The 27,017-nt window shown below is 43.5% G+C and overlaps 1 protein-coding gene across 4 annotated transcripts; it reads right to left on the bottom strand.

Moving 5' to 3' along the window:
* Positions 1 to 525: 525 nt before the first annotated feature.
* On the bottom strand, positions 526 to 24,733 carry LOC101519550 (cell cycle control protein 50C-like). 4 transcript variants are annotated; one of them, XM_058661799.1, is made up of 10 exons: positions 24,612 to 24,733; positions 23,645 to 23,760; positions 22,682 to 22,880; positions 19,190 to 19,300; positions 12,401 to 12,502; positions 10,723 to 10,810; positions 10,127 to 10,267; positions 4,074 to 4,256; positions 3,016 to 3,118; positions 2,716 to 2,743 (listed from the first exon to the last, which is right to left on the bottom strand). In XM_058661799.1, exons 3-10 carry the CDS (start codon positions 22,871 to 22,873, stop codon positions 2,731 to 2,733), a joined length of 933 nt encoding a protein of 310 aa, XP_058517782.1. In that variant the 5' UTR covers positions 22,874 to 22,880; positions 23,645 to 23,760; positions 24,612 to 24,733; the 3' UTR covers positions 2,716 to 2,730. The 4 variants fall into 4 exon arrangements, with proteins under 4 accessions (XP_058517781.1, XP_058517782.1, XP_058517783.1 ...); XM_058661798.1 differs by lacking the exons at positions 2,716 to 2,743; positions 3,016 to 3,118 and adding an exon at positions 526 to 941 and having other exon boundaries at positions 4,047 to 4,256; positions 24,612 to 24,732; XM_058661800.1 differs by lacking the exon at positions 2,716 to 2,743 and having other exon boundaries at positions 2,821 to 3,118.
* Positions 24,734 to 27,017: the final 2,284 nt, after the last annotated feature.

Here is a 27,017-nt window from a genome sequence, read left to right as displayed (position 1 = left end):
CCAAACATCAACCTCGGGGATTAAAACCCTTTAAGATGAACTCTGAGGATTCTCCAGTATGTGTAATTCAAGTATATTTCATAAATCCAAGTCATATCTTTAAATTATGAAATTTGTCATCCCTCTGTAAGTTCTAAAATCATACTGAGACCACAACATGCTGAATAGTTTTTTGAAAAACAGTCTCTTTCCTTATATCCCTCTTGGCTACACGGATTACTTTAGGGAAATTTCTGGGCTTTCTTTTTGGTGTATTCTGTATTTTGCATCTTGCCAAAGCCTTTCTTTGATCTAATCTTAGTAGTGAAAAGTTATTTTTGGTTCCACAGATAGGGGAGAAATATGGAAAGCATCCTGATGCTCAGTTCAGCAGTTGCTCTTGGGAAGCCTATGACTTCACCCAGCTGATAAGACTTAGGGATTGAGCCTGCTCTCATGGCTAAGGATTCACTCACTTGGGGGCCCCCTGCACTGATTGCCATCACATGATGTCTGTCTCTTGGCACAAGGACTTCAAACAAATACTCAGAACTCGAAGACAGTTTATTATCCCCATTCCCTACTATACATAGTTCTATCTCCTGCTCTTCTTCTTTTTCTTAACTCTGGCATTCTCGTTACTTATCTGCCTGGGATTGCCATTCATTTCGGTCAGGCCTGTTGTGTACTTGCTGAAATATCCCAGTCAGTTGCATCTTTGGATGTGAAACTTTACTGTCCATTTCTGCTGTCTGCTTTCAAAGCTTAGCTCTATCGATAGAAAATGGATGCCCTCCTTTTTCTCAGCATGTAGTGAACTGCTATCATGACAAAGGAGGACAGCCATGCCATGGTACCTGTAATTGTATAAGCCAGACCTAAAAACAGGCCACTGCCTCCGCACCATGTCAGGGTGGAGAGGACAACTGATTTCTCTCCTTGGAACTTCGTTACTGGAAAGTCTAAGAGGACCTGTTAAGGATTTATCTCAACATTTGTCACCAGTGCTACTCTTCATGCTAAATCTACTCAGTTGAACCATGTAAAATTGGCCTTTTCTGAGGTAAAAATGGTTCAATATTCAACTTCATATATTTGGTTCAACTTAATCTTTATCAAACAGTATTGTGTATCTTGCTGGAATAAAATTAAGTGAAAAAAAAACACCCATTTGCTCAGTAATCTATGGAAGAGACTTGGGCACAGATCTGAATACCTTACAGACAACTGAGTCATAAGCAGATAGATCTAATGTCTTTGGCAAACCCAAGGAAATTAAAAGAATATACGTAGGTTTTACAGTACGCTTAAGTTTTTGTTTATGAACTAGGAAAACCAGGGTTGACTATAAACTGCTTCATAAACTGAAGTCTGAATTCTTATCGCAAACAAAATTCTTCAACAGTAATAATGATGATGACATAATTGGCAAAACATATTGGTGGGAACACTAAAGGTGGTGCATTTGTTTTGGTTTTGAAAAGGCTTGCACCCTCACTGTTGGGGAGAAAGTGTTTGAAGTGGCTTTGCTACCCTTAGTGTTTTCATGATGTCATTTTGATTCTGCATGTGGCCTGAGGTTTTCAAACATCTGGTGCCTTTTGTAAACCAAACTAATAAACAAACAAAGGCTTCTCATAGCAACGACACAGGACAGAGGCATTTCCCAGCAAAGCTCTTAAAAGTCCTCCAATCATCTGGCAACAAGCTATTTAAAGGAATAAGGGAAAACTTGTTAGGAAACTAGTTCTTCTTCTTCTTTTTTTTTTTTTTTTTTTGTCTTTTATATCAGAATTTCTTTGTCTTTAGGTCCTTGGGTGTCACCTTAGCCCATCTGCTCAGTTATTCACCCTCCCTCATTTCCATTGAAATGGATCTTTTCCTGCAAGTGGCCAGCCTCTTTTCTGTTAGAAGGGATAAGCTGTGTTGCAGCTAGGGATTGGTTCTGTTTGCCCATTAGTGGGGCCACTGTCTGTCTGGATGATGCTCCAGAGCAATTCCCAGGTAGTGAGTGCACACCGGGCCCAAAGCGTGGAAGCTCTAAATTTGATAATGATCAGCATTAAAACAGTTGCAAATGAAGCCACCAAGGAAACTACCTGCTGCAAGGAGAGTTTCTCTTGTTTGGACATGACTTCCCTTCCTCATCCTCTCACCCCTAAACTGAATGCAATGCCTTGTGAGTGCAGCAGCACCTGTTCTATTTCCCCGTTTCTTGAACCCAGCCATAACTGTTTTATTGGGCAGGCTGTTACAAAGTTGCCTGCACCAACAACTTAAGAGGCCATTCACTGTCAATCAACATTCAGTCTCTTCTTCAATGTGAGGGAGAGGGAGTTTGTAGAAAACCCTTTTCAAAAGATCTCTGATTTGTGGCTTTCATTCTAATACAATAGGATTAGAGACTGTGAAAGAAACTAACTGAAGGGGACCTGTACTCCTCCTGGTTGGTAAACAACAAAAGAAAGGGAGAGGTGATGCCCCAGCTGCAAGGACACCAGGGTTGAGGAATGTCCCTGCTTCCCCTTCACCAGAGAAATCCATGCACCTGCTCTACAGGAGAAACAGAGGAGGTGCAACAGAGACCTGGCACACAGATTGTCTTCACTTTTCCCACAAGAATTTCTCTGGGTGAAGAGGCTGACGAAGTGCACAGTCTTATGGTAAGACCGTCTCCGGCTGACAGCCCTTCTCCAGGGCCCTGACAGGCTGCGGGAAGTGCTGATACCTAATCAGGCTGCATATTCGAATTCATCTGTAGGCCCTGGGAAGACATGCTGTGAGGGATCACTGCCTCAAAGAAAATCAGGAAGTGATGAAAAGTGAGTCCAGTCACCAGAGTAAATATAAATTATGTTCAAGCACATAATTTCCAAAAGAAGTATTTGGAATCATTTTAAAGGTAAATGCTTCCTGTTTTTGAATACAATTACGTGTGCATTTTTTAGATTCAGTTTAAAAATTGATAATCTCTTTATTAAAGCAAATGGTGCCTGAATTGGACCACAGTTCCATCACGAAGGCACCGGCTTCTACCTGTTGGTTTCTTCTTCAGGGGCACAGGGCAGCCATGCATGTGCATCAGATGAACTGAACTTGCCCTTGATCCCAGAGCTCCCTTGGTTTTTGATACCTCTGTCTGAAATAAAAGGTTCTGCTGTCTCTCTCGGCCTTTGTTAGTGTTAGTCCATATTCCATATATTTATTTTTCTTTTTTTAAGTCCCCTCTCCATTTTCCTGGTTGGGCTTCCAACTTATTGCATCTCTCAGGGCATGCCTCTCCTCATAGTTTTAGCTAAGCCCAGTGTTATTACATTTTTATTGTGTGTTTGGGGGGGGTGGGGGGGAAGAACTAGTCCTGTCTTACTAGTGTGTACCTCTTTACATGATCTGGTTACTAACTGCTATTCCTTCTATTTAAAAAAACACATGTAAGTATATGTTGTGCAGATTAAGAGCTGTATGATGATGGAAAGACAATGGAGAGGTTCAGGATTTGCCGCCCCAGAATATATCAGTTTGAAGTATTGATTATTTTAGAGCTAGGGACCCTTGAAAAATAACAAGTTCATAAAAGGCACTTTGATCTCCCCTTTTCTTCCTGAAAAATAACAGAGAACATGTACTGAAAGATGCCCTCCCTGTACACTGAGGGAAAAATATTTTCACTAGAGACTGGAACTGAAGCTAAGAGAAATCTGTACACGAAACCTTGTTACACTCACACTTATCTCACTAGTTGCTTTTCCAAGATCATCATCCTTCATTCAGCTGACAGTGTACACACTTAAACCCAGTCACTTCTCTGGGTCTTCCTTTTTCTTTTGAGGGTTCTCATGGATGTGGAAGTAAACTTTGTATGTTCCTCTCCTGCTACTGTCTTATGTAAGTAGCAGATAAGGAGAATTCCTTCCTCTTCTGTAACATTTTTTTCTATATTGTTTTCCTTTTTGGGGGGGGGTATACAAATTTGGTTATAGAGAACAAGAAATGGTAGAGTGAAATATTTCAACAATAGTTGCCATGTTTTCCTTCATCTCCAGAAAGAAATTGGTATGAAAGGATACTGTATTCTATGTTGAAACTGTAATTACCAGCAGGTAAACCTTCAAGGAAATGCTGTACCCGATTGAGCCTACGGTATAATTTTTTGAAAGTGGGAAAGGCAGCTGTCCGCATCCACACGATGAAGTCTTCATTGAGGAAGCCATTATTTTCTGGATCCTCTGGATCCAGTTCGTAAATGTGCTTGGACCAGTAAGGGGGCTTTGTGGTTCCTGTAGAAGGAAAATAAGGAATATGTTAGAGAACAATCATACATCCCATTCAGTTTTCCTAGAGTATGGAGAATAAAACAATTGCAATTCTGCAGAAAGAAATAGGAATTCGTTTTTTTAAAGTTTGTGTATATCACTACCTGAGTATGAAACCCTTGAAAAATCAAAATCAAAGACTGTAAAGAAATGCTCATGATATTTTCATAGGGTTAAAAAAAAGAGCAGCATCAAAAATTACACATACACATCTTCAACTGTATTAAATATATGTAAAACTAGGGAGAACAAAATTGTAATAGTTTAAAGAAAACAACTTAAAACAACACACTGATTTTACATAAAAATTGGCTAATCTAGGGCCAGCATTGTGGCACAATGGGTTAAGTGGCTGCCCAGAACACTGGCATCTCATGAGTGCTAGTTTTGCTCCACGTCTCATCCAGCTTCCTGCTAATGTGTTTAGGAAGGCAGTGGTGGATGCCTTAAGTGTTTGGGACCCTGAATCCACATGAAAAACCTGGATGGAGTTCCTGGCTCCAGGCTTTGGCCTGGCCAAGACCCTGTCATTGCAGCCAGAGGGTGAACCAGCAAACAGAAGATCCATCTCCCCCAACCCACTCTCACCCTCTCTCCCTTTCCTCTCTGTAATGCTGTATTTCAAATAGATAAGTGTTTGCCTACTATTAAAGAAAAAAAGAGCAACACTGAAGAGCTAGTGGGAATGGTAGCTGTTACGCAGAACACATACATGGCTTAACCTCTCTGGCAATCCAGGAACACATTTGCAAGTTTTAATATTTACACACATTCTGGCCAGGAAATTCTACTTAAAAAAAATTTGTTTATTTTGAAAGTCAGAAGTCAGGCTACATAAGGAGAGGGGAGATACAGAGATATAGAGAGATAAAGAGCAAGAGATCTCTTCATTCACTGGTTCACTTCCCAATGGCTGCAGCAGCTAGGGCTGGACCAGGCCAAAGCCAGAATCCAAGAGTTTCTTCTGGGTGTCCCACATGGGTGGTAGGGTCTCAAACACTTAGGCCATCTCCCACTGCTTTTCCAGGTACATTAACAGGGAGCTTGGTGGGAAGTTGGGCAGTCATGGCATGCATAGGCATCCATATGAGATGCTAGCATTGCAGGTAACAACTTTACCTACTGTGCCACAATGTTGGCCCCAGAAATTCTACTTCCTAGAAATGTGTTCTAAGGAAGTGATCATGGACGTGCCTGAAGATTGCAACACACAGATGTTCCCTGCAGCACTGCACCTAAAAGCTCAAAACTGGCAGAAGGGGGGAATGGTAAGTAGAAGGATGTGGAGTGTCCAGACTTTGGAAGCCTGCTCTGCAGCCAAAGGCCTAGGAGAGTAGGGTCCTGGAAGAAGGTTGGAAGCGCATGGTGGAGGGTGGTGCCAGGAAATGGGTCTGTAGGCTTTACCCCCATTCCTGTTTTCTCTGTTTCTGCCGGAGACTTGAGAACAGGGATGTTGCTCGTGTGTTTTTTCCACCATTATTTAATCTCAGAACCTGGTACCCAGTAGGTGTCCAACAAGTGCTTGCTAACGGAATGAAAGATTCCACTTGAATCTGACAAAAGTTGACAATTAGAACAAGACAATGAATTTTAAAAGCTAGCCAGTGAACTTTTTACTACTGTTAAAGCTGGCCATAGGATGTCAACATGCTATATAGGGAGCCATTATCTCTCAGCTTCTACTTTGAACTATTTGCCTGTTTCCAAGCATGGACTGTGGTGCTTGTGAAAGCATATGGTAAGCCTGCTTGGATTAATCTGCTGAAGCATGTTTGCACACATAAACTTCCTCTGTAAGTAATCGTTTCTTGGATAATCTTTTGTAAACACTGTGGAACTTACTTATTTTGGCTATTCCTAAGAATTCAGTCACTGTTACTGGGGGAATTTTGATCCCAACTGAACTTGCTTTTGGTGTCTGCTCTGAGAACTTTTTCCTATTTTTACTTTGGCCTGAGCTCATGATCCAAGTATGCTCAGAACATGAGGATAATCTTTGGTACTTGTGAAGAATGCAGGTTCAAGCACACTTTTCCCTAACAACTCCCGGCTCCACCTCCTCCCTGGTTTCAACACGAACTTCCTTCGTTTTTCTAATTTCAGTTGGGTCATTTGTATCCATCCATTCATTCAACAATAAACAGTCCCTTTTGTCAAAGAATTTACAGACGTATGAAAAGTATGCAAATAGATAATTGAAGCACAGTGTGCTTATTCTGACAAGAAAGAACAAAGTTTAGTAGCACATGAAACATAACCAAGGATACTTCTTTGTCAAGGGTTATGTGGCAAACATAACCACTTTCAAAAACTAGGGAGTCATTTTCAGATACAGTGACTATTCATGCCAGTTTGCTTAGATTTTGTCTTAGTGTGTGACTATTGCCCATTGTTGCATTTGGTTTAGTTTTAATTCCAAACAAGTGCTGTACACATGCAATTTATTATTATATAGAATTCAAAAAATTTTTTTTGAGAAGAAAGGGGACAGAGAGACAGACAAACAGACAAAGGAAGAGAAAGAGTGCTAATCTGCTGGTTCACTTCGCAAACGCCCACAGCTGCTGGGACTGGGCAGCACTAGAGTGAGATGCCAGACGGCCAACCCAGGCCTCTCTCCTGGGAAGTAGGAGCCTAATTATTTGAGCCATCCCTGCTGCCTGTTAAAATCTGCATTGGTGGGAATTTGTTAGAGCCTTCAACCAATCTTAGGCATTCTAATGTGGGTCTTAAGTTGCTAGATTTCCACTCCTGTGCATATAATTCAGTTCTTTCAGCTTCCAGGCATGGTCTTAGCTAGTAGTGTGTGAGATACACAAGGGCAGTAAATAGAGTGAAATGGAATGTGCATGCCTCATAGAAGTCAAAAGTTGTAAATCTGCTGAAGAGCATCAGAATTTACCTCAAAAGTTTGTGATTATTTGAGGGTAGCCATTTGGCCTAGTGGTTAAGAGACCAGCTGGGACACCTGGTCCCATAGCCAAGTGTTCAACTCTGATCTCCAGTTCTTGACTCCAGGTTCCTGCTGGCACTCTGGTAGGCATCAGAGGTGGCTGACTTAGTTGATTTCCTGCCATCTTAAGGGGAGACCTTGATTGAATTTCCAGCCCTTGATTGTAGACCAACCTATGTTGTTATGGTCATCTGGGGATAAACAAGTGGATGGGAAATCTGTCTTTGTCTCCTCTCTCAAATAAATAATGAAAAGAAAAAAATTTTTACAATTTATGGTTATTTTGGAAATTCTGTATCCAAAGACAATAGGTCTACAGAAGGTCCATTTATATATCACTCAGTGAGCATGATTTTTTTTTTGTAGGTCAATTAAATGAAGTTCCTCTTAGCTTTCTGTTTCTATTACAGTTTTTTATTCCTTTTTCTGTAATCAACACTGCTATTATGTGTTTGTTCCTTTAGCACAAGAAGAACTTTGTAGACAGTTAAAGAGGTTAGTTTTGTATGAGTTGGTTAATCACAAGTAAATTAATATTGAGCAAGTTAATCATGGAAACAGATTTAGGAGAAAGTTTAAATCCTGGTGGAATCAAAGCAAAGATTTTTGAAGTTCAGTCATTGAAGATGAAACCTTTGACATTATTACAAATGCTACTATAACATAAGTTCAAAACTTCAACAGTCACATTAATATTGTATGGTTTTGTAGTGAGAACAAAAGTGCAAATTTGGTGGAGTATCACATAAAAGACAAAGAAATTGAGAAAAAATATACTTGAAATTGATTGTAGCACCTCCATAATTCACAACTGTATCCATATTTTATTGATATAAAGTTATTAGTATTTTATTAATCAGAATAACAGCTGTAATTATACATATGCAAATTATGTTTCTAAACTTATGATTAGAAAAATTCAACTGCAAAGATTTTACATGGTGTAAATACTAAATTAAACTTAGGCTTCAACATACTAGTATATGTAGTTCTTGCCATGCTATCATCAACCAGAATTTTAGAAAGGTTTCATTAGTGTGTCCTTCAGTAATCTTAAACTTTTTCTGTAAATGGGGGCTGGTTGCATTTTCTTCGAAAAATAGTTGAAAACCTTCTTTTAGTAAATGTCTAAGTTATAAAATGTCAGGCAATTTTAGCTTTTGACATTTTAGGGTATTGTGAATATTGAAGATGATCAACAGAAGGATGTCGTAATTTATCCTTCTAAAACATACTACATTGTGAATATTCAAAATGGTTATATGGCTTAATCTTTAACTCTATGATCATACTTTGAAATGTCTCTTTGTATGAAGCCTCTTCATAGCACTCTTGAAAACATTTTCTTTTAAAATGCATTTCATCTGAGAGGGAGACAGAGGGAAAAGGAGAGGCAGATAGATGAAGAGAGAGAGAAGAGAATACCCCCATCTGCTGGGTCCCTCTCCAGATGCCAGCAGTGAACGGCTGAGGCTGGCCCAGACTGCACTCAATCCAGATCTCCCACATGGACCACAGGGACCCACCTCCTTGAGCCATCACCTGCTGCCCTCCAGGTTGTGCTTTAGCAAGAGGACAGAATTGGGAACAGAGCCAGGAGTTGAATCTAAGTGTTCTAATACAAGCTGTAGGAGTCCCACCTAGAATCTTAACCACTAGGCTACACCTCCTGTTTTTAATTGCATAAAAACGTCTATCAGGAACAATATTGAGAAGGCTTAAGATTTTATGACATTTTAATTTAGCCATACATTCAGAGTCAAAACCAGAAAAATCATATGAATTTAAAAAAGTACCTATGAAAATGCTTGAGTTAAAACACTAGCATGTTTGAATGGAATATTTCAATTGACATCGAATATATCCTACATTTGGCAAAACTGATTGTGAACATGTGAGGACCTTTGCACCTGTGGAGTACTTTCTCAAAAAAGTTTTCAGGTCAAAAGGGAAGAATCAGTTAAAGGTGTTAGCACTTTTGAATAGACTAAATGTAAAGCACAACTTTTAAAAAGATGCCAGATACACTGTGAAAAATTAAATAAGGCTATAGTAACGATAAGGTCAAGAAAGTATGTGAATATGCATCCCAAATAATCAGCTTATTTTTAATGTTGACGTAACAGTCCATTTTTTAAAAAAGTTACTTTAGTGTCCATATAAATGCTATTTTAAGTTTTAAAAGAACTATATTTTTGAAGGTGGAATTATTCTAGAAGAGCAACAATTTATGTCAATTTACTGATCAATAAATAAAAATTTCCAATAAGTATAAAATAGTTAATCTAAATGGTTGGGATTGGCAGCTTAACTTCTCGCCTTGCATGCGCCAGGATCCCATATGGGCACCAGTTCTAGTCTGGGCAGCTCTATTTCCCATCCAGCTCCATGCTGGTGGCCTGGGAAAGCAGTCGAGGATGGCCCAAGGCCTTGGGACCTGCGCCCATGTGGGAGACCCAGGGAAAGCTTCTGGCTCCTGGCTTCAGATCGGCCCAGCTCTGGCTGCTGTTGCCACTTGGGGAATGAATCATTGGATGGAAGATCTTCCTATCTGTCTCTCCTCCTCTCTGTATATCTGACTTTCCAATAAAAATAAATAATTTTTTTAAAAAAGCCTCCCTGTTTAAAAAAACAAAACTACATGGTCATCCTAATAATAGCTGGAGCAGCCAGTTTCTTAATGGGAAACTGGAATGAAATAGAGCTTCAGCCTTTTCATGATAGATATGTGATGAAGTTGCCAACTGGTAGAGAAAGTTAGAGTAAAAATGAGTCATCAAAGCAATATGAAGGAAATATCATGGATATCTCCTCACACATACAAAACAAAGCTTATTTATAATAAAGACGTAAGAGTATTTTGCTACTGAAAAGATCTTACCTGCAAAATAGTCAGAAAGATTAGCATTAGTTGGATTCCCAAATTTGACATATTTATCTGTCCACCATGTAATCCCACTCTTTAACATTGGGACTTGGATTTGTACAACTGAATTAAGTTCATATAAAAGAGTTATAGTGTCTGTAAGAAAATTAGAAATTTTGTTAGAGTTGCAACCTAACAGTTTGTCACCTTTCAAAATGCAGGACCAGACACAGCTGAAAAATAAGTCAAAGTTTTTGTAGCCTTGCAACACGTCTACATTGCCACAGAGGCTGGAATCATAAGACCATTCTTTTTCCTGCCAAAGTTGAGCCAATTATCAAAAAATACTCTTAAACTCTACTTAACTCATTTTCCTTGACTATTCTTTCTGGTTCCTGGCAAATGAAATACCATTAAGTCAGGGCTCTGGCTTAGTCAATATAATATATAAGGAAAGTTTAAAGCCTCAAACCAAAAAAACTGTCACCAAAAAAAAAAAAAAAAAAAAAATCACACACACACAAACCAAAAATCTCAGCTGCAGAGGCCATTTTCTGGACATTTAAGTTGTTGCCACAGAGTTTACCATAGAACTAGGGAAAGCCACCTACCATTGAACATGCTGTTGGCAATAGCACCACAGGGAGCAAAAGGGGTTCCATCATTGGACATTTTGAATGGGGCACAGTCTTCAACATCCTGGAGGCAAGATGATAATAGCAGTGATAAATGCTTCTGGTAAACCCTGTCATGTTGAACACTAGACAACTCACTCTGATTTGGGCATGGACCAAGATTATGGACTGCTTCTTTTTTTTTATTTTCTTTTTTAGATTAAAATTTTTAAAATTTAAATTTATTTTGATGATCTTTACATCAAAATATAAAGATGGTTGTATGTCTGTGTGGATCACTGGTTAGGGTGGAAAGGATAGAGGTCCAGGGGAAAGTGGATGAGACAATTGCCTCCTATTTTCTTTTTCTCCCTGTATCTAGGGGAATGGGGAGAAGGGGAAGTGGCTGCTCCCAACAGCCTCATTGCATCACTACCCAGGGATGAGGACAGGCACTCAGTGTCATCCTAGGGTCCCCCCCTGAGGTTCAGCATGTTCAGAAGGTACTGATTAGTTGATTTTGATAGTTCTGAGATGCTGTTGTTTTCATTGCTTCAAGGTTGAAAATTCCTCCAAGGTCCATTGGCTGACATGTCCAACTTAAGAGTCTCTCCTAACCCAGATACTTGCTGTCAAAGCTTGGCCAGGAGAGTTGTCCAATTTGTTTTCCCTCCATCTTCTGCCACGGCGCTTGATGTCCTCTCAAGTCCTCAATGAGCTGTGCTGTCCCCCATGTGCATCTGTGCATGTCATCCCACTGTACAGGTTTCAGTAACTAAGGAAGCCCAGTTCTGACACATGCACTCCATGGTCAGACCATAGGTCCTGTGATTTTTGCCATGGTCAGAGTTTTGAATCCAGTGGTCCAATTCAGGGACCTTGTGTCTGGAAAGGTAATCAGTTAAACTAAAGGTTTTTATAGGATCAAATAAAGGCGTGTATAGTAGCTGTGTAATGGAGACTATCATATCCAGATGTGAGGATACAATGAAGTATGCATCTCTACTTCCAGATCAAAGATGAACTCCCAATGAAACTGTTTACTATAGCTTGACATTAGGATGCTGGACTCTGCTATTGTCCATGCCTGCAGTGATGGACATATGACTGTGTATGAAGAACTGTATTATAGTAATGCTATAGGAGAACTCAGTGATGGGAGAGGGGAAAAGGGAGGGAATAAGGGAAATCCCAGGGCCTATGGAACTGTATCATAAAATAATAATAAATAAATAAATAATATAACCTAATTTTCTTAAGGTGGATTGGATCAAAAATCCCAATTATAGGAAGGACAGTGGTAGATGTAAAGTGAGCTAGACTGAGGCCAGGCACATTGAGGCCTCTCAAAATGAGAGATGGCTATTGAGTTGGAAGAGATGACCACTGAGTTGGGAGAGATGACCACTGAGTTGGGAGAGATGGCTGTTGAGTTGGAAAGGGTTTGCATGGCAAGTTCTCTAAAGAAGGTGAATAAATGTCCCTTCATAGTAGCTGTTACCCTAAATGCTTAACCACTTCCATAAATGCAGGGATGAAATGAACATTTCTGTTTTGTAAGATCCTAGCTTTTGAGTTTGTTTTCCATCCTCTGTTTTACTAAAAGCTAAACCCAAGCTAACCAACCTGGTTAAAAAGAAGAAAGAATATTATACCGATTTAAATAAAACCTTACCTTCAAATCCTTGCCTACCAGTTGACTGTTACTTCTGGATAAACTATATCTCTGGAGATTCTGATAGAAGCCATGCAACTTATAGTACATACAAACATTGCCCTGTATAGGAGAAAATGCAAGAAGCAAGAGGAAAATAAGAGAAATTAGCTGAACTGTTAACAAATGTGAATAATTAAAAAAATAAAAGGTAGTTCAGAATAATGTTGTGGAACTGACTATTCCTTAGTGTGAAAGGAAACCTAGGAAGGTACTGGAAGTCCGGACATATGCGGAAGAATTGCAGTAGGTAAGCTATTTTTAGTGCTTTTGTAAAAGTGATTGTTTTTGTCTTGAAAAATCTTAATAGCTGGGCTTTATATATTCAATAGGTACAATTTGGTGTCACAAATATTGTCATTCTCCAGCAATATCAGGAAGAATGCTTTGCCCAGAGGTTGTGTTAGGCACCGGAAGTCATGTGATTTCAAAACAAATCTGTGGTTCGGGCCTTGGGATTCGGGGGCAACTGCCGCTCCTCACAGTGTGGCGGCTGTGGGGGGTGCCCCTGCCGGGTCGGACCCAATGCTGGGGGCTCACGCCAAAGACACTGCCGCAAGGCAGTGAGCGAGTCCTCAGCCTCATCCAGGACCCAAGAGAGCTCATTCCTCAGGGTAAGTGTGCCATGAGGGAACTTGGGAACTGGCTTAAAATTCCTAGCTCCACCCAGCTGCTAATATCTGGCACCTAGGTGAGTTTGGGAGGGGTTCGGGCCTTGGGATTCGGGGGCAACTGCCGCTCCTCACAGTGTGGCGGCTGTGGGGGGTGCCCCTGCCGGGTCGGACCCAATGCTGGGGGCTCACGCCAAAGACACTGCCGCAAGGCAGTGAACGAGTCCTCGGCCTCATCCAGGGCAGCCAGTGCACCATGTGGTGCCAGGCTTTGCCTGCTGGCCGCCCGGCCGGGTAGCTCTGGGGTAATGGATGTCCGAATTGCTGCTTAGATAGCTCTAGGGTGACCCCACTGTTTCTGGGTTCTGAGTCAATCCTAAAGATTCCCAACGCCAGTAACTCTTCTTTTGGAGAACTTCTAATCACTCAATAATGCTGAGCTTTGAACACCTATAATGCAAAAGATAAGCCCCAGATTGTCTAGCAGGATATTTTTTTGCCTGACATGATGTTGGTTCAGGAGACTGGTCACATTAGGCAGGTCCATAATTTTAACTAGCACTCTAGAACCTTATCCTGGGGTGGACTCTGTGCAGGATGTGTGGGCCACACCCTGTAGAAAGTTTGGCCCCACTGGTAAACCTAAATTTTAGGTGGGTATGGACTAAGCTAGGTGTGACCAAGGAGCCTGCCATCAATCACAGGTAAAGGGATCCGCCATAGACTGGACTGGGCAAGGCAACAGCACCCAAATGTGCATCCTGAATAGGCTGTGGGGTGGGCCGGGCTGCAACATTCACCAGCTCATACAAGGCCAAATGGGAGGCCAGAGTACACCGGGCACTGGCCTAAAAACCAATGGCATGTATGTAAACTGGGTTTGGGAGTGGATCAAGTGGAGGTACTTGGGAAGCTCCCCTGGCGAGTCATAGCTCTCGCTGGTGAACACGCCATCCAGATCTTGGGGTCGGAGTAGCAGGGCATAGTAGCTCCAAAATGTGTAAATTGGTAATGGAACGTAATGTACTGGGCAGGACTGAGCAAACCTTTGTTTACAAGCAAAACTAGAAACCAGCATGGAACACAGGTCATACCAAGCTAGGCTCTTGCACCTACTGGTCCTCAGAGCAACCACGGGCAGGTGCATGATTTACAGCTAGGAACAAGCCCAATCAGTGAGGTAACGGGACACCCTAACTAGGTTGAGGTTCCCACCAAGGGGCGTATGTACTAGAATTGGAGCTGCGTTCTATCTAGGAAACAGTTGCAGTCACCTGAGGCACTAGTGTGGGCTGGGATTGGATGCACCAGGCCAGTTCAGACCCCAACACCATCTGGTGTCATGGAGAACCAGAGGGTAGATGTGGGACTGACTAGGCTGGGTCTCACTCCTCTTCTGAGCCATGCGTGAGCTGTATGTGGGTATGGACGAGCCATGGCCGGGCTGAAACATCCAACAACAAGAACCAGAATGAGGTGAAAGCCAGCCAGGAAAAGCCACTGTTCCTGCTAGGACAGGAGGTGAACTGAGTTGGGTTGGCTGAAGGACCCCCTGGCATGTGCAAAACCTGCCATTGGGAGGGGTTCTGATGGAGGAGCCTGGGCAACTCCTCTGGCAGGACACAGTCCCTGCAGGTAAGCGCAAGAAGCATGATAGGAAACAGTCCAGAATAGGCCATGGAAAGTTTCCCACTGGCACACATTCAGCATGGGTCAGGAGCAGACCAGGCTGAATCAGTCCATATCACGCACTGGCAAATCCGATCACCAGAACAGAGTGTGGGATGGGCCGGGTTTGGTCGCGACAAAACCAGTACACATTATGGAATGCCAGGGCGTGATTGCCTGTACTGGATATGAATGCAGCACCCAACCAGCACACATGAGATCCAGGAAGGAAGGGAGGGGCAGAACTGGCGGGGGGATTAAGGGGCTGGTTCCCTCGCCGGACAGCTACTCCCACCGGAGAGCGTGGGCTGGGATAGAGGCAGACTAGACTATGCAAGGCTACAACACCTGTGCACTGCATGTGGAATAGATCAGGGAAAAGCCAGGCTGGGCTGATTATTCCTGCTGGTGCAAGCATAAATTAGAGTGGGTGAGGGATGTTTGGGCATAGCCGCAGAAGCTGGCACTGGGGACTAATTCTGTCAAGTCAAATCACAGAACCACCTAAAGAGTGCATAAACCGGGACAGAGAGAACTGGGAGGGGAAAAAGTGGGTTCTCCCTTCTTGGGTCACTAGTCCCGTGGGAGGGCATGAAAACTAGGATGGGGGCTGGGATGGCTAGATAGAGAGGCACTCAACAACACCCGTGAGGGCTGGATGGTTGAGTTGGTTAGATAGAACTAAGCTTTAATACCCATTGACAAGTGCCAGAGCCAACTGAGATGGGGGACAGACTGGTCTTCTGCTACACATACTGGCAAACCAGGGGCGGGTAGGGGGCGGGCCTGGTGTGGGTTATCGTGGGTTGCCCCAACTAGGCTGCAGCTCCCACTGGTTAGTGTGAGGGCCGAGTATGTGCTGGGCAGAACCAGACTGGACTGCAACACCCATTGGTTCCAGTGCAACTCGGGACTGAAAACAGAACCAACCCAGCAATTGCAACCACCAGCTGATCGGGGTGATGGACAGTGCCGGGCCCTGTGCTTGCTAGAACATGCAAGAAACTAGTCTGGGAATACCTCAAAGTTTCTTTGGAGATCTCCCCAATTGAACTGCTGGACTCAGAACTCTAATCAAGAAAAGACAGAAGACAGAGCAGATCAATCATTCATCTCAGCTATATGTTGGCAGCGAAAAATGGGGCAAACAGAGATTTTATGATGGACCATATCAATCAGTGGACGACCTCATCAAGCGAAACTGGCAGCGATTCATAACTGGAGAACTATTAACACCACTCGAGCACATATCTCAGAGCATGCCCCACATCCGGGACTCAGGGTGGGCGGGAAACCGGGTGGGGCTTCTCCCTCAATATCCCCCTTTACCTCAGATACAAGATGGAAACAATATGGACATAATAGTATTACCCACTTCCCTATCCCCCTGAACCTTTTTTTTTCTTTTTCTTTCTTTAACTGTAATTAACTATGTAAAGATTGTCAACAACAACACAATAAAATAGATTATAAAAAAAAAACAAACAAATCTGTGAAACAAAGAACCACTGAGCATGCTTCAGGTGCACACGACTCCTGGGCACGTGGAAGTGTTAAGATCAGCTGCATGTTGTCAGCCTCCAGTTTTACCTGGCATATAATACTTGCTCAAGAAAAGCTCAAACTTTTTTTTCTATGGACAAAATGATGGAACAATTCACTGACCCAAAAGAAAGGTGATTTTTCATCTTAGCCATAAACCGCCTTGTTGCTGTGAGATGCTTTTTCCTTTGGGCTGCCATGTGAGGCTACCCTGTCCTGGACTGCCATCGTGATTCTACCTTTATGGTCTTATCCAGAGCCCTTGAAACTCTCCAGGTGGACTGCATACAAATTTTACTAATAGCACATATAAAATATCTCTAAGAATTTAGATACCATATCCATAGATTTTATTATCAGTGTGTATAGAAACGCCCAGTGAAGCTGCTTATGATTAATATACTACATACCCCCCAAAAGCCAGCCGTGAAAACCTGAATGCTGAACTTTACTTAGCATCCTAGGTATCATGTGCTTTATTCAGTGTTAGGAGATACAAAAGCTTTCCTTTATGGTTCCCTGTTTTCATTGATTCTTCTACCCAAAGCAGAAACAGCATTTTGGAAAGGGTTTTGGTTCATTTCCTATTGGTTTTAAGAAGCATGAAGATGGAAGCTGGGAAGGAAAGTCACAGGTGTAGGAAGTTTACGGAAGGCAGGAAAGGCTTAAGGGTTTGGTCAGCTGTAAGAGAAGCATCTCTGAAAGCAGAGGCTGCCCGTGGGAATGACTGATTATGCCTCCTCCTCCAAAGAGGGAGCCTTTCTTTTGACCCACGACCAGGGAGAATATGAAACCCACAGAGTGGAATGCGCTGTATATTTTCTTGGAACTCAGAGAGGGAGAATTCTATTTAACCAGACTTATATGCACATAAATGACAAAAATGGACAAAGAACACTTATCACTTTAGGGATTGGAGTATTTTAATAATCTCTTTTCAGTAATTATTCATCCAGGATTTAGCTTGACAACGTCTCTTAGATCACCATCTTTTTGATCATTCCTGAAAGTACAGTCCACTTTTAAGTTTAATGGCACTGTGTGCAGGACTCATTTGTTTAACACTGAGTGTGTGCATTACCTGGTTCCGGATGTGATGTATATGCAAATTGGTGGCTAAAGGCCCTTTGGCTGCCCTAAGGAGTTTAGTTGGGTTTTTACAAGAAACCAGTCTCGGGCCCGGCGGCGTGGCCTAGCGGCTAAAGTCCTCGCCTTGAAAGCCTTGGGATCCCATATGGGTGCCGGTTCTAGTCCCGGCAGCTCCACTTCCCACCCAGCTCCCTGCCTGTGGCCTGGGAAAGCAGTTGAGGACGGCCCAAGACTTTGGGATCCTGTACCCATCTGGGAGACCTGGAAGAGGTCCCTGGTTCCTGGCTTCGGATTGGCGCGCACCGGCCCGTTGCGGCTCACTTGGGGAGTGAATCATCGGACGGAAGATCTTCCTCTCTGTCTCTCCTCCTCTCTGTATATCTGACTGTAGTAAAATGAATAAATCTTAAAAAAAAAAAAAAGAAAGAAACCAGTGTCTGACCAGAAGGAATGGTTAGCAGCTGGTGACACTTCATTTACCTTTGGGAGTTTGAGGGACACAAAAATGGAAACTGAGGTCCTTTAAGGTTTTACCCTTTGGATTTTTTTCTTAAAAGTTTTAAGCATTTTGAACCCTTATGAAGCAAGGGAGGAAGGAGAGAAGGAGGCAGTTAAAGGAAGGAGCTCCAAAGAGAAGGGAGGGGGACCACAATGCATTCTTAAAATTTCAGCAAGGTTAACAAGAGATCCTTAAAACAACATCAGAATAGTGTCCTCTCCCGGGAGTGGGACCACACCTGCATTCAGCCACCACCGACTGGGGTGGCTGCGGGGAGTAAGGCCCTGGTGTAGGTGGGACAAGTTCCGAGCACAGCTGTTGGTGCTGTCCCTCAGGGACACTCCCTGCACTGGATTGGACGGGAGCCTTTCCATGGCTTCTGCTGTCTTACCTGGTCACCAAGTCTGCAACCACTGTACTTCCTTCAACTCCTCAAATGTATTTCAGGGTCCTTCTCTGTGCTCTGCACCCCTCAGTCACTCCCTTTGTGTGCCCTTCATAGGTGATGCTGCCTGAGGTAAGCCAGGTACAGACAGGCCTGCTCCTAAACTTTTCCCTTAGCATTCCACCTGCAGGTCTTTCTTTACAACCTCACCTGGCCCCCAAATCCTCCTTTTCCACCTTCCTCCTCTCCTCCCAAAAAGTCGGAGCTGCTCTGTGGGCTTAAAGCTTTCCCAGGCTTGCCCTACTCCAGCCTTATGTTTCCTCCCAGGTGTTCCCTCAGTAAATCTTTTGCATGTTTAATCCTGTATTGGCGCTGGCTTCTCAGAGGACTGGACAAACATGCAATTTTAATCAGTCCAAGGTGAGGACTTTTTTTTTTTTTTTTTTTGCGTTTCTCAAAATGCTTAACAGGCCAAGACTTTCTTAGAGATTCGGCAAGTACATATTTAGAATGACTTTGGTGTGTGTGGGGGGGTAAGCAGGAGGGTTCCACTCTATTTGAAGGCTCTGAAACTGATTAATGTGACCTTGGCCAAGTCACTTAGCCTGTTCATTTTTCTCACTATTAAGTGAGTGTTTAACTTGGATAATCTGTGTATGGCTCTCCTGTGCTGACTTTGGGGTAGAATCAATTTACTTGATTCTGAGGATTATGTTACAAACTTGGGTAGGTAAAGAATACTGGCGTTTAGAAGCAAGGAAACAAAGGAGAATAATAATAGAGAGTGAATAAACTCAACAATTTGTAAGATGTGCCACTCTCCAAGCTTTACTGTTTCTGCTTTCAGTTTCAGAAAGCATTTGATGGAAATCGTGAGCGTAGTGCTGAGTGCTGATTGGGTGCTCCTAGGGACTAGTCAGCATGTACTCAGCTGAAGGTGCTTGAATTTCACTTACCTGCATTCTCTCCGCAAGGTAAAAGGGAATAGAACAGGTACATTTCTTGTCATAGTTAAGGGCATCTTCCCGCAGTTCTGCACAATTTCCACATGTTTTTGTGTAATTAATCTGTCAGCCAGGGCAAAGAAAATGTATTAAACAAAAGTTAGATGATAAAGTATAAAATCCAAGCCCCAAGTCCATCAAAGTCTTCAACGTGCCCGGGGAAAGGAGTCTGGGGTGTGACCAAAGGGCAGTCCACGGTGCAGCACGTGTGGGGTGCTCAACAGGAGTGGGCTGTCTCACTTTCTTCGGGGGCCAGGCAGCATTTTGCCATAGGCCTGGAGTGCAGTATTCTAGTGCAAACGTATGCCGCCTGTTGGGATGGAATCTTGCCCAGTGATCTTCCAGAGGTGTCATTTGGAAGGTACTAGAAAGTGACTCAGGGGAACTGGGCTTTCGGCCGGAGTCTGAGCAGCTTTATGTGGAAGTCACTTCACTGTATTTTCCATTTTATTGCATGGAAAATATTTATACTAACGAATGAATCAACATGGCATTTCGAGGAAGTTACTGAAACTGACCCAACAGAAGAAAGAAAAAATAGAAAACATTTCCAAAGCATAAGACCGTGGATGTGTGGTGAATAATTCCGGTTTCAAAATATTGCTGCTTTGTGCTTTTAAAAATGAAATTTTCTGGAAAAAATAGCATAATAAACTTATTTTAAAAAGAGGTGTAGGGTCCCAGATGGGTGTTTCCTTTGTGCCCTGGCTGGCCCTCGGTTCTGGGAAGTGCAGCTGGAAGGCATGGGGCAGGTCAGGGAGGCAGGCACAGGGCCTGCGTGCCCCACCCTCCAGGCAAGCTCACGGGCTGACACGGAGGCGACCTGAGCTGTGTCTGCCTCTCTGTCCAGGCTGAGGAAGAGAGAAGTGAGAAGGCGGGAATGCAGAGTGCAGAGAAGCACCGAAATAAGGGCACACTTCCCCTAGGTAAGGGGTAGTAAGATGTCAGTTTCTGTGGGAGAGAAAACTACTTAAGAAAGATAGAAGAAATTTTCAGTCTCTGAGAAGCCCCTGAAGATTTTGAAGCACAGAAGTAAAGTCTGAGTACTAAATTAAAGATAAGTGAGGAGGCTACCCACTCTTGCTTAAATCATGTTTTTTCTGATTTTTAAAAAACTATTTTCTTTAAAGCAAGAGAGAATGGGCGACAGAGAGAGGGATGGAGGGAGAAGAGAAGCTTGCATCCCCTAGCTCACTCCAGATGACTTCAGTGGCCAGTGCTGCTTACGCTGAAGCCAGGAGCCTGGAACTGCAGCCAGCTCTTCTATGTGGGTTGTGCACCAGCAGAGAGTCACACTTTCCGGGCACACCAGCAGAGAGGCTGGAGCAGAAGTGGCAAAGCTGGGACTTGAACGGATGTTCAGACATGGGATGCCGGCACTACAGCAAATAACCAGTGAAGGAGTGAGGCCACCCTCCTTGTGTGCACAGGGTGGCTAACTCTCAAGGAAGGCTGCATTTCACAGTGTGTGATGGCAATGGGAAGGAAGAAGCAAGGGAGGACAAATCGGAAAGGCTGAGAAGGAAGGACAAAAGCAGGTAGGGTGAGCTGTTGGTGGAAATGAACATTAACCTTGTGAGTCCATTACTTTGCTCCGCTTCGGCAAGACAAGCTTCTTTTCTTTTCTTTTCTTTTCTTTTAAGATTTTTTATTATTATTGGAAAGCCGGATATACAGAGAGGAGGAGAGACAGAGAGGAAGATCTTCCGTCCGATGATTCACTCCCCAAGTGAGCCGCAACGGGCCGGTGCGCGCCGATCCGAAGCCGGGAACCTGGAACCTCTTCCAGGTCTCCCACACAGGTGCAGGGTCCCAATGCATTGGGCCGTCCTCAACTGCTTTCCCAGGCCACAAGCAGGAAGCTGGATGGGAAGTGGAGCTGCCGGGACTAGAACCGGCGCCCATATGGGATCCTGGGGCTTTCAAGGTGAGGACTTTAGCCGCTAGGCCAAGCCGCCGGGCCCAAGACAAGCTTCTTTTCACCTACATCTTTCCTCTACCCCAGGATGGGGGCCCACAAGAGCTGACCTATAGGCCTGGAGGATTGAAGTGGATGTAGGGGCACTTGAGTGCCAGGGAGACGAGGTGTTTGCAGCTGGGAAGGGGCAGAAAATCGAGGTGTGGAGGAGCTAGAGCAGTGTGTGTTGGGAGGAGGAGAAAGGCCTGAAATGGGCGCTGTCTGCTGTCTCCTGTTCTCCCCCGAGGTGTAGTGAACTGAAGTATCCGTGGCCCAGGGAAGGGTTGGAGCCGTGGAGGAGCTCTGCTCTCAGCTTGCACTCTTACCTGCTGTGTTGTTCCTTAGCTTAGCAAGGGCAGCAGTTGGCTCTTACCTTACTGATCTGCATGCCCAGTGCACATCAGGAGCACTTTGGGTCAGGCACGGGACAGACCTGATCTTCACAGTCATTCTGCCAGGAGCCATGTGGGGAGGGAATAGTCCGGCTCCCCATGCTCGCCTTTAGAGTGGAGGTGGTGATTCCCTCCCTAGGCCGCCTCTGGGGATTCTTCACCCTCCCCAGCTTGTTCATCATGTCGGTGGAAAGGCTTGGGCCTATGTGCTTAGTGCCCTTGGTGTCAGCTGTGCCTACTGAGTAGACTGTGATGTATCTGGCCACGTATCCTTATAACGCCAGAAATACAGGTGTTCTTGCTTTCCTAGATCTCAGTGTGAGGGAGATGATGGCAAAGAGAAATACACAATGCTTGAAATTTAGAGGGCCAGGGGCCCAGTACAATAGCCTAGTGGCTAAAGTCCTCGCCTTGCATGCGCCAGGTTCCCATATGGGGACTGGTTTGTGTCCCAGCTGCTCCATTTCCTGTCCAGTTCCCTGCTTGTGGCCTGGGAAAGCAGTAGAGGAAGGCCCAAAGCCTTGGGACCCTGCAACATGTAGGTGACCCAGAACAAGCTCCTGGCTCCTGGGTTTGAATCAGCTTGGCAATGGTCGTTGGGACCACTTGGGAAGTGAACCAGTGGACAGAAGATCCTTTTCTCTCTGTCTCTCCTTCCCTCTGTATATTTGACTTTCCAGTAAAACTAAATAAATCTTACAAAAAAAGAAAAGGAATTTGGGGGGCCACATTGAAGATGTCTCTTCGTCTTGCTTGCTTCTGCTCGTCAGTCTGCTGCCTGGATGTCTGCGATCACTCGGCCTGGCCTCTCCTCACATGTCTGCATGTGGCTGGTGCACTACCCCACCAAAAAAGCTGATTCTGAAAAGCCTTCAGACACAAATATGGCCAAGTGGACCAGTGTGAGTGATTCGCTTCAAGCAGAAGAGTGAATAAGCCACCACACACGGACTGTGCCGCCATCAGCCCATGAAAGACAGATATGCATCTGATGTAGTGCCCTGTAGAGGGTCTCAGTTCTCAGACTGACGGTGCCCAGGAACGGTCCCATAGGCAACAAGATGAGAAGCTACTTACAAGGGAAGAGAGACAAACCTCTATTTTCTGGACGTTCTTTGCAGACAATATAAGCAAGATGCCCATGGAAAGGCAGAATATTCCTGAGGCAAAAAAGATGGAGAAGACCATCGTGGCTGAGAAGTATAGCTGGCAGGCAGGCAACTGCTGCTGCTTCATCGCTGTGTTGTCTGGCAGTCGGGACAGCTTACTCTGGGATGGCGTCTCCATGTTGGTCCTGCAGGGGACTCAGATATACTCTTGGGACATTGAGAACATTTCTACTCATGTTGATACCACATCATATTATGTTAAATGAAGAATTACGGACCTTCCTTGGAAGTCTGAAACCAGACCTACGTTTCAGCTCTCTTTCAGCAGCCATTGTTTTTCACTTAGGCTCAAATAATCTTTGTGCTAAATGTCATACCTAGGACAGGGAGTCCCCAGCAAGGTCTGTAAAAACCAACACCTGGTGACCTTGGAAACAGTGATGATGGGGTATTGCTGAGAGTTTGTGACTAATTCAAGGCAAGCCCTTCCTAAAAGGAGAACATGGAGTTATCTTTAGGAACTTACCTAAATCTTTGGAGATTAATATGAAGATAAAGTTAGGCCTGTCAACTTTTGTACTAAATGTAACTGTCATCTAACATGAACATTAATTAAGTTGGAAACATGCTCTCAGATTACAGCTAACTTTGCAATTTGTGATATGGAAAGGATAAGCAAACAGGGAATTGTAGAACACAGATGTTTAACCTCAGTAGCTTCTAGTTTTTTTTTTTTCATCCCTAAGAAATATTAAAATAGAAAACAGAGATTAAAAAAACAACTCTCGGGCCCAACGTGGTAGCCTAACAGCTAAAGTCCTCGCCTTGCATGCGCCAGGATCCCATATGGGGACTAGTTTGTGTCCCAGCAGCCTCATTTCCTATCCAGTTCCCTGCTTGTGGCCTAGGAAGGCAGTCAAGGATGGCCCAAAGCCTTGGGACCCTGCACCCGTGTGGGAGATCTGGAGAAGGCTCTGCACTCCTGGCTTCGGATTGGTGCAGCTCTGGCTGTTGCAGCCACTTGGGGTGTGAATTAGTAGATGAAAGATATTCCCCTCTATTTATCTGAATTTCAAAAAAAAAAAAAAACAACTCTGAAACTTTCTTAAACTCATGGGGTTTGGAGTAGCCCAAATGAAGCAAGAGGGGAAAAAATGAAGAGAATTAATGTTCAATTTTATAACATGGTATTTGGTTTGGTTTGGCTTTTGTCTTGCTATAAATCCACTAACATTTTATTTACTTGTTAGGCTGTTAATGATTACTTTAAAAATGACACTTAGGACTTTTAAAAATCAAGTACATGTGAGTTTCTAATCTGTTTTTATGAGCATTAGGCAGAGAAGCCATGCTGGTCTATTTTTGTATCACAGACAGCAGTTACTTTGGCAAATGTGCCTATTGTAAAATGATACAAAATACATGCAGATACTCAGGGTCAAGGTTTCCCATTTGTAAATTTGGAAAAAGAAAAATACCAGTGGGAATTGCTCAGCCTGACATTTGAATCTGATGTGGAGGTTGGGACCAGAGGGGCTCTGGCTATCGGGCAGCTTCGTGTAAGAAGATGATAACACATACTTCTGGTAAAACCATTTGTTTTACTAAACGAACATGATCAAGAACTTGGGTTTAGAAGTCAGTACCAGACCATAAGGTGACTGTATGTACAGGGTTGGCCTACACAACCCTGAGTAGGTGGGATTATATACTACCATGTCCATATTGCCTACCAAAAGCACCATTCCAAACAAACCTATAAGAGCAGTATTTCTTAGGCTTTTCAAACACAGCAAAATAAAGCCAACCAAAGTGTCATGCTAAAAGGAGAGTCACTGAGCCTCTAAAGGAACAGAACCAATCATATATCATTCTGTATGTATGTTTTTATATATTAATATAAGGAATAGGCTCACATGGGTGTTGAGGCTGGCAAGTCTCAGATCTACAGAGCTGGTGTCCCAGTGTCACGCCTGAAGGCCAAGAGGTTATGCAGAACCAGGATGTGTTGATGGGTCAGTTAGGAGCCCATCAGGCAGAATTCTCTTGCTTGGGGGAGGGTCAGCCCTTGGTTCTATGCAGGCCTTCAACTGACAAAATGAAGTCCACTCAAATTATGGTGGTGATGTTTCTGCATGACCCCTCATTTCTGTTCATCTCATTCAAAAAACCTGCACAGAAACACCCAGAAGTATGTATTGTTGCTGCATTAAAATTAGCCATCCAAGATAGTAAACATTTTTAGGGTCACATTTTTGAGACAGCCAGATATACATTTTACAGATGCTTTATATTCATCTATTTCTCTTTTACAAGCAAAGTTACATCATGTGCTTTGCTTGTCAATATCTCTATGCCGGTTTCTCAGCCTCAGCACCATTAACATTTTGGTACAGATATTGCTTTGTTGTGGTGATTAGGCTACAGGCAGGATTGCAGAATGTTGAACATCCTTGGCCTGTACTGCTAAACGCCGGGGCATGTTCTTTCTTACTATTGGCTAAGATCATATCATCTGTCTTCCTAGGATTAAAGAGTTGAAAATAATTGGGTTACATTTAGCTATAGCTTTAATGGGATTTCATTCTCTAGTGGATTTTTTCTTTAACTGTTTTGTTCTTCAGTGGGTCTTTTTTCTTTAACCTTTTGGGTTCTAGTCAGGAGCCTAGAGAACACATTGCATTCCTCTTTCCTTTGTGAGTTTATGTGTGTGGCTTTCAACTTGTGGAGGCGCATGAACAGCAAGTTGTTGATGATGTGTGTGAGTGTGTGATTTGCTGGATTTTGAGTTTTTCAAAGATTGTTTTCTTGAGAGAGAGAGAGAGAGAAAGGTATTTTCCATCCACTGATTCACTCCTCAGATGGCCAAGGGCCAGGGCTGGACTGGCCGAAGCCAAGAGCCAGGCATTCCTTATGGTTCTCCCAAGAGATTACTGGGGCCCGAGCATGTGGCCATCTTCCACTGCTTTCCAAGGTACATTGTCAGAGAGCTAGGTTGAACGTTGAGCAGCTGGGACTTGAACTGGGTCCATTTGGGATACAGGCACTGCAAGCAATGTTTTAACCCATTGTACCACAATGATGGTTGCAGGGATTTTGGTTTTCAGGAAAATCAGGTTAAAATTTAGCAAAATTCAAAGGTAGAATTTTATGTGTCAGTAATGGCTTCTGAATTGCCAGTGAAAAATGTGGTATCTTGAGGTGGACATGAGACCTGGGCTTGACTTCTAGCTTTGCTACTTGAACTAGCAATGTCCCTTTAAATTTTCTTTTTATTTTTCATATTGATTACATAGTTGAGAATGATGCATACCCATGTGAGCTTCTGATTAGGGTGGGGAGGCTGGTGGGGGAAGGTGTGTGAGATAAATGTTTCAGTTCTTTTTTCCCCTCTGTGTCCACAGGAAGGAAAGGGGAGCCACTCCTTGCTGTCAAACTACATCAGCACCCAGGGATGGGGGACAGTCACTTGATGATGCCTTAGAGATCCCAATGTAGGGAGGAATGTTCCAAGGGTGTTATTTGAGTGGCTTTGATAGTTCTGAGATGTTGTCAGCTTCATTGCACCAGGGTTGAGAAAATCTTTCCAAGGTCTGTCGCTGACCAAGTCCACTTAAGTGTGTATCCACAGACCCAGAGACTTGCTGCAAAGCTTGGCCAGGAGAATTGTTCAACCTATTCTGTTTTCTGTCCTCTGACAAGGCACTTGTGTCCCCTGACAGGAGACATCAAGGACAGGTCAAATGTGTGGTATTCTGGCGAAAAGGAGAACTTTCAACCAAATAGCAAAAAAACAATACAGGATACACATGGGTGTACTGAAAGTATGACGGTTATGAGAGGCCTGAAGACAGGAAATCCCAGCATTTTGCAGAAACTTAGGAAACAGAACAACTGTTAATGGCAATGTGGGACCTCAGTGGGAAAACTTTTGTTCACTCAGTTGTATCAACTTCTATGACTTCTTTGTTTTGATAATTGTATTATGGTGTTATCAGATGTCAACACCGGGGAAACCAGGTGACGTGCACATAGGAATTTATACTGTTTTTGCAACTTTTCTGTGATTCTGAATTTTTTTCGAAATAACAGAAGGAGTAAGACAGCTGTAGTTACACTTGTTTGTTTTTCATTGGTTTACAAAGCAGTACATACATCTGCGGCTCTTCATGCTGGAACCTGTGTCCCCTTCAAGCCTCAGAGCTCACAGACCTGCTCATGTGGACCGTGTCATGGACTTCTCAGCCATCCTGTGGAACACCACTCTCACTTCCCGGTGACGCCCACTTTCACAGAGGGCAGGGCTGACCTCAGGTCCCCTC

The sequence above is a fragment of the Ochotona princeps genome, chromosome 3 (genome assembly GCF_030435755.1).
Source record: "Ochotona princeps isolate mOchPri1 chromosome 3, mOchPri1.hap1, whole genome shotgun sequence".
NCBI lineage: Eukaryota > Metazoa > Chordata > Mammalia > Lagomorpha > Ochotonidae > Ochotona > Ochotona princeps.
Note: the sequence above shows the minus strand (reverse complement) of the source record. Positions and strands in the feature narration are given on the sequence as shown.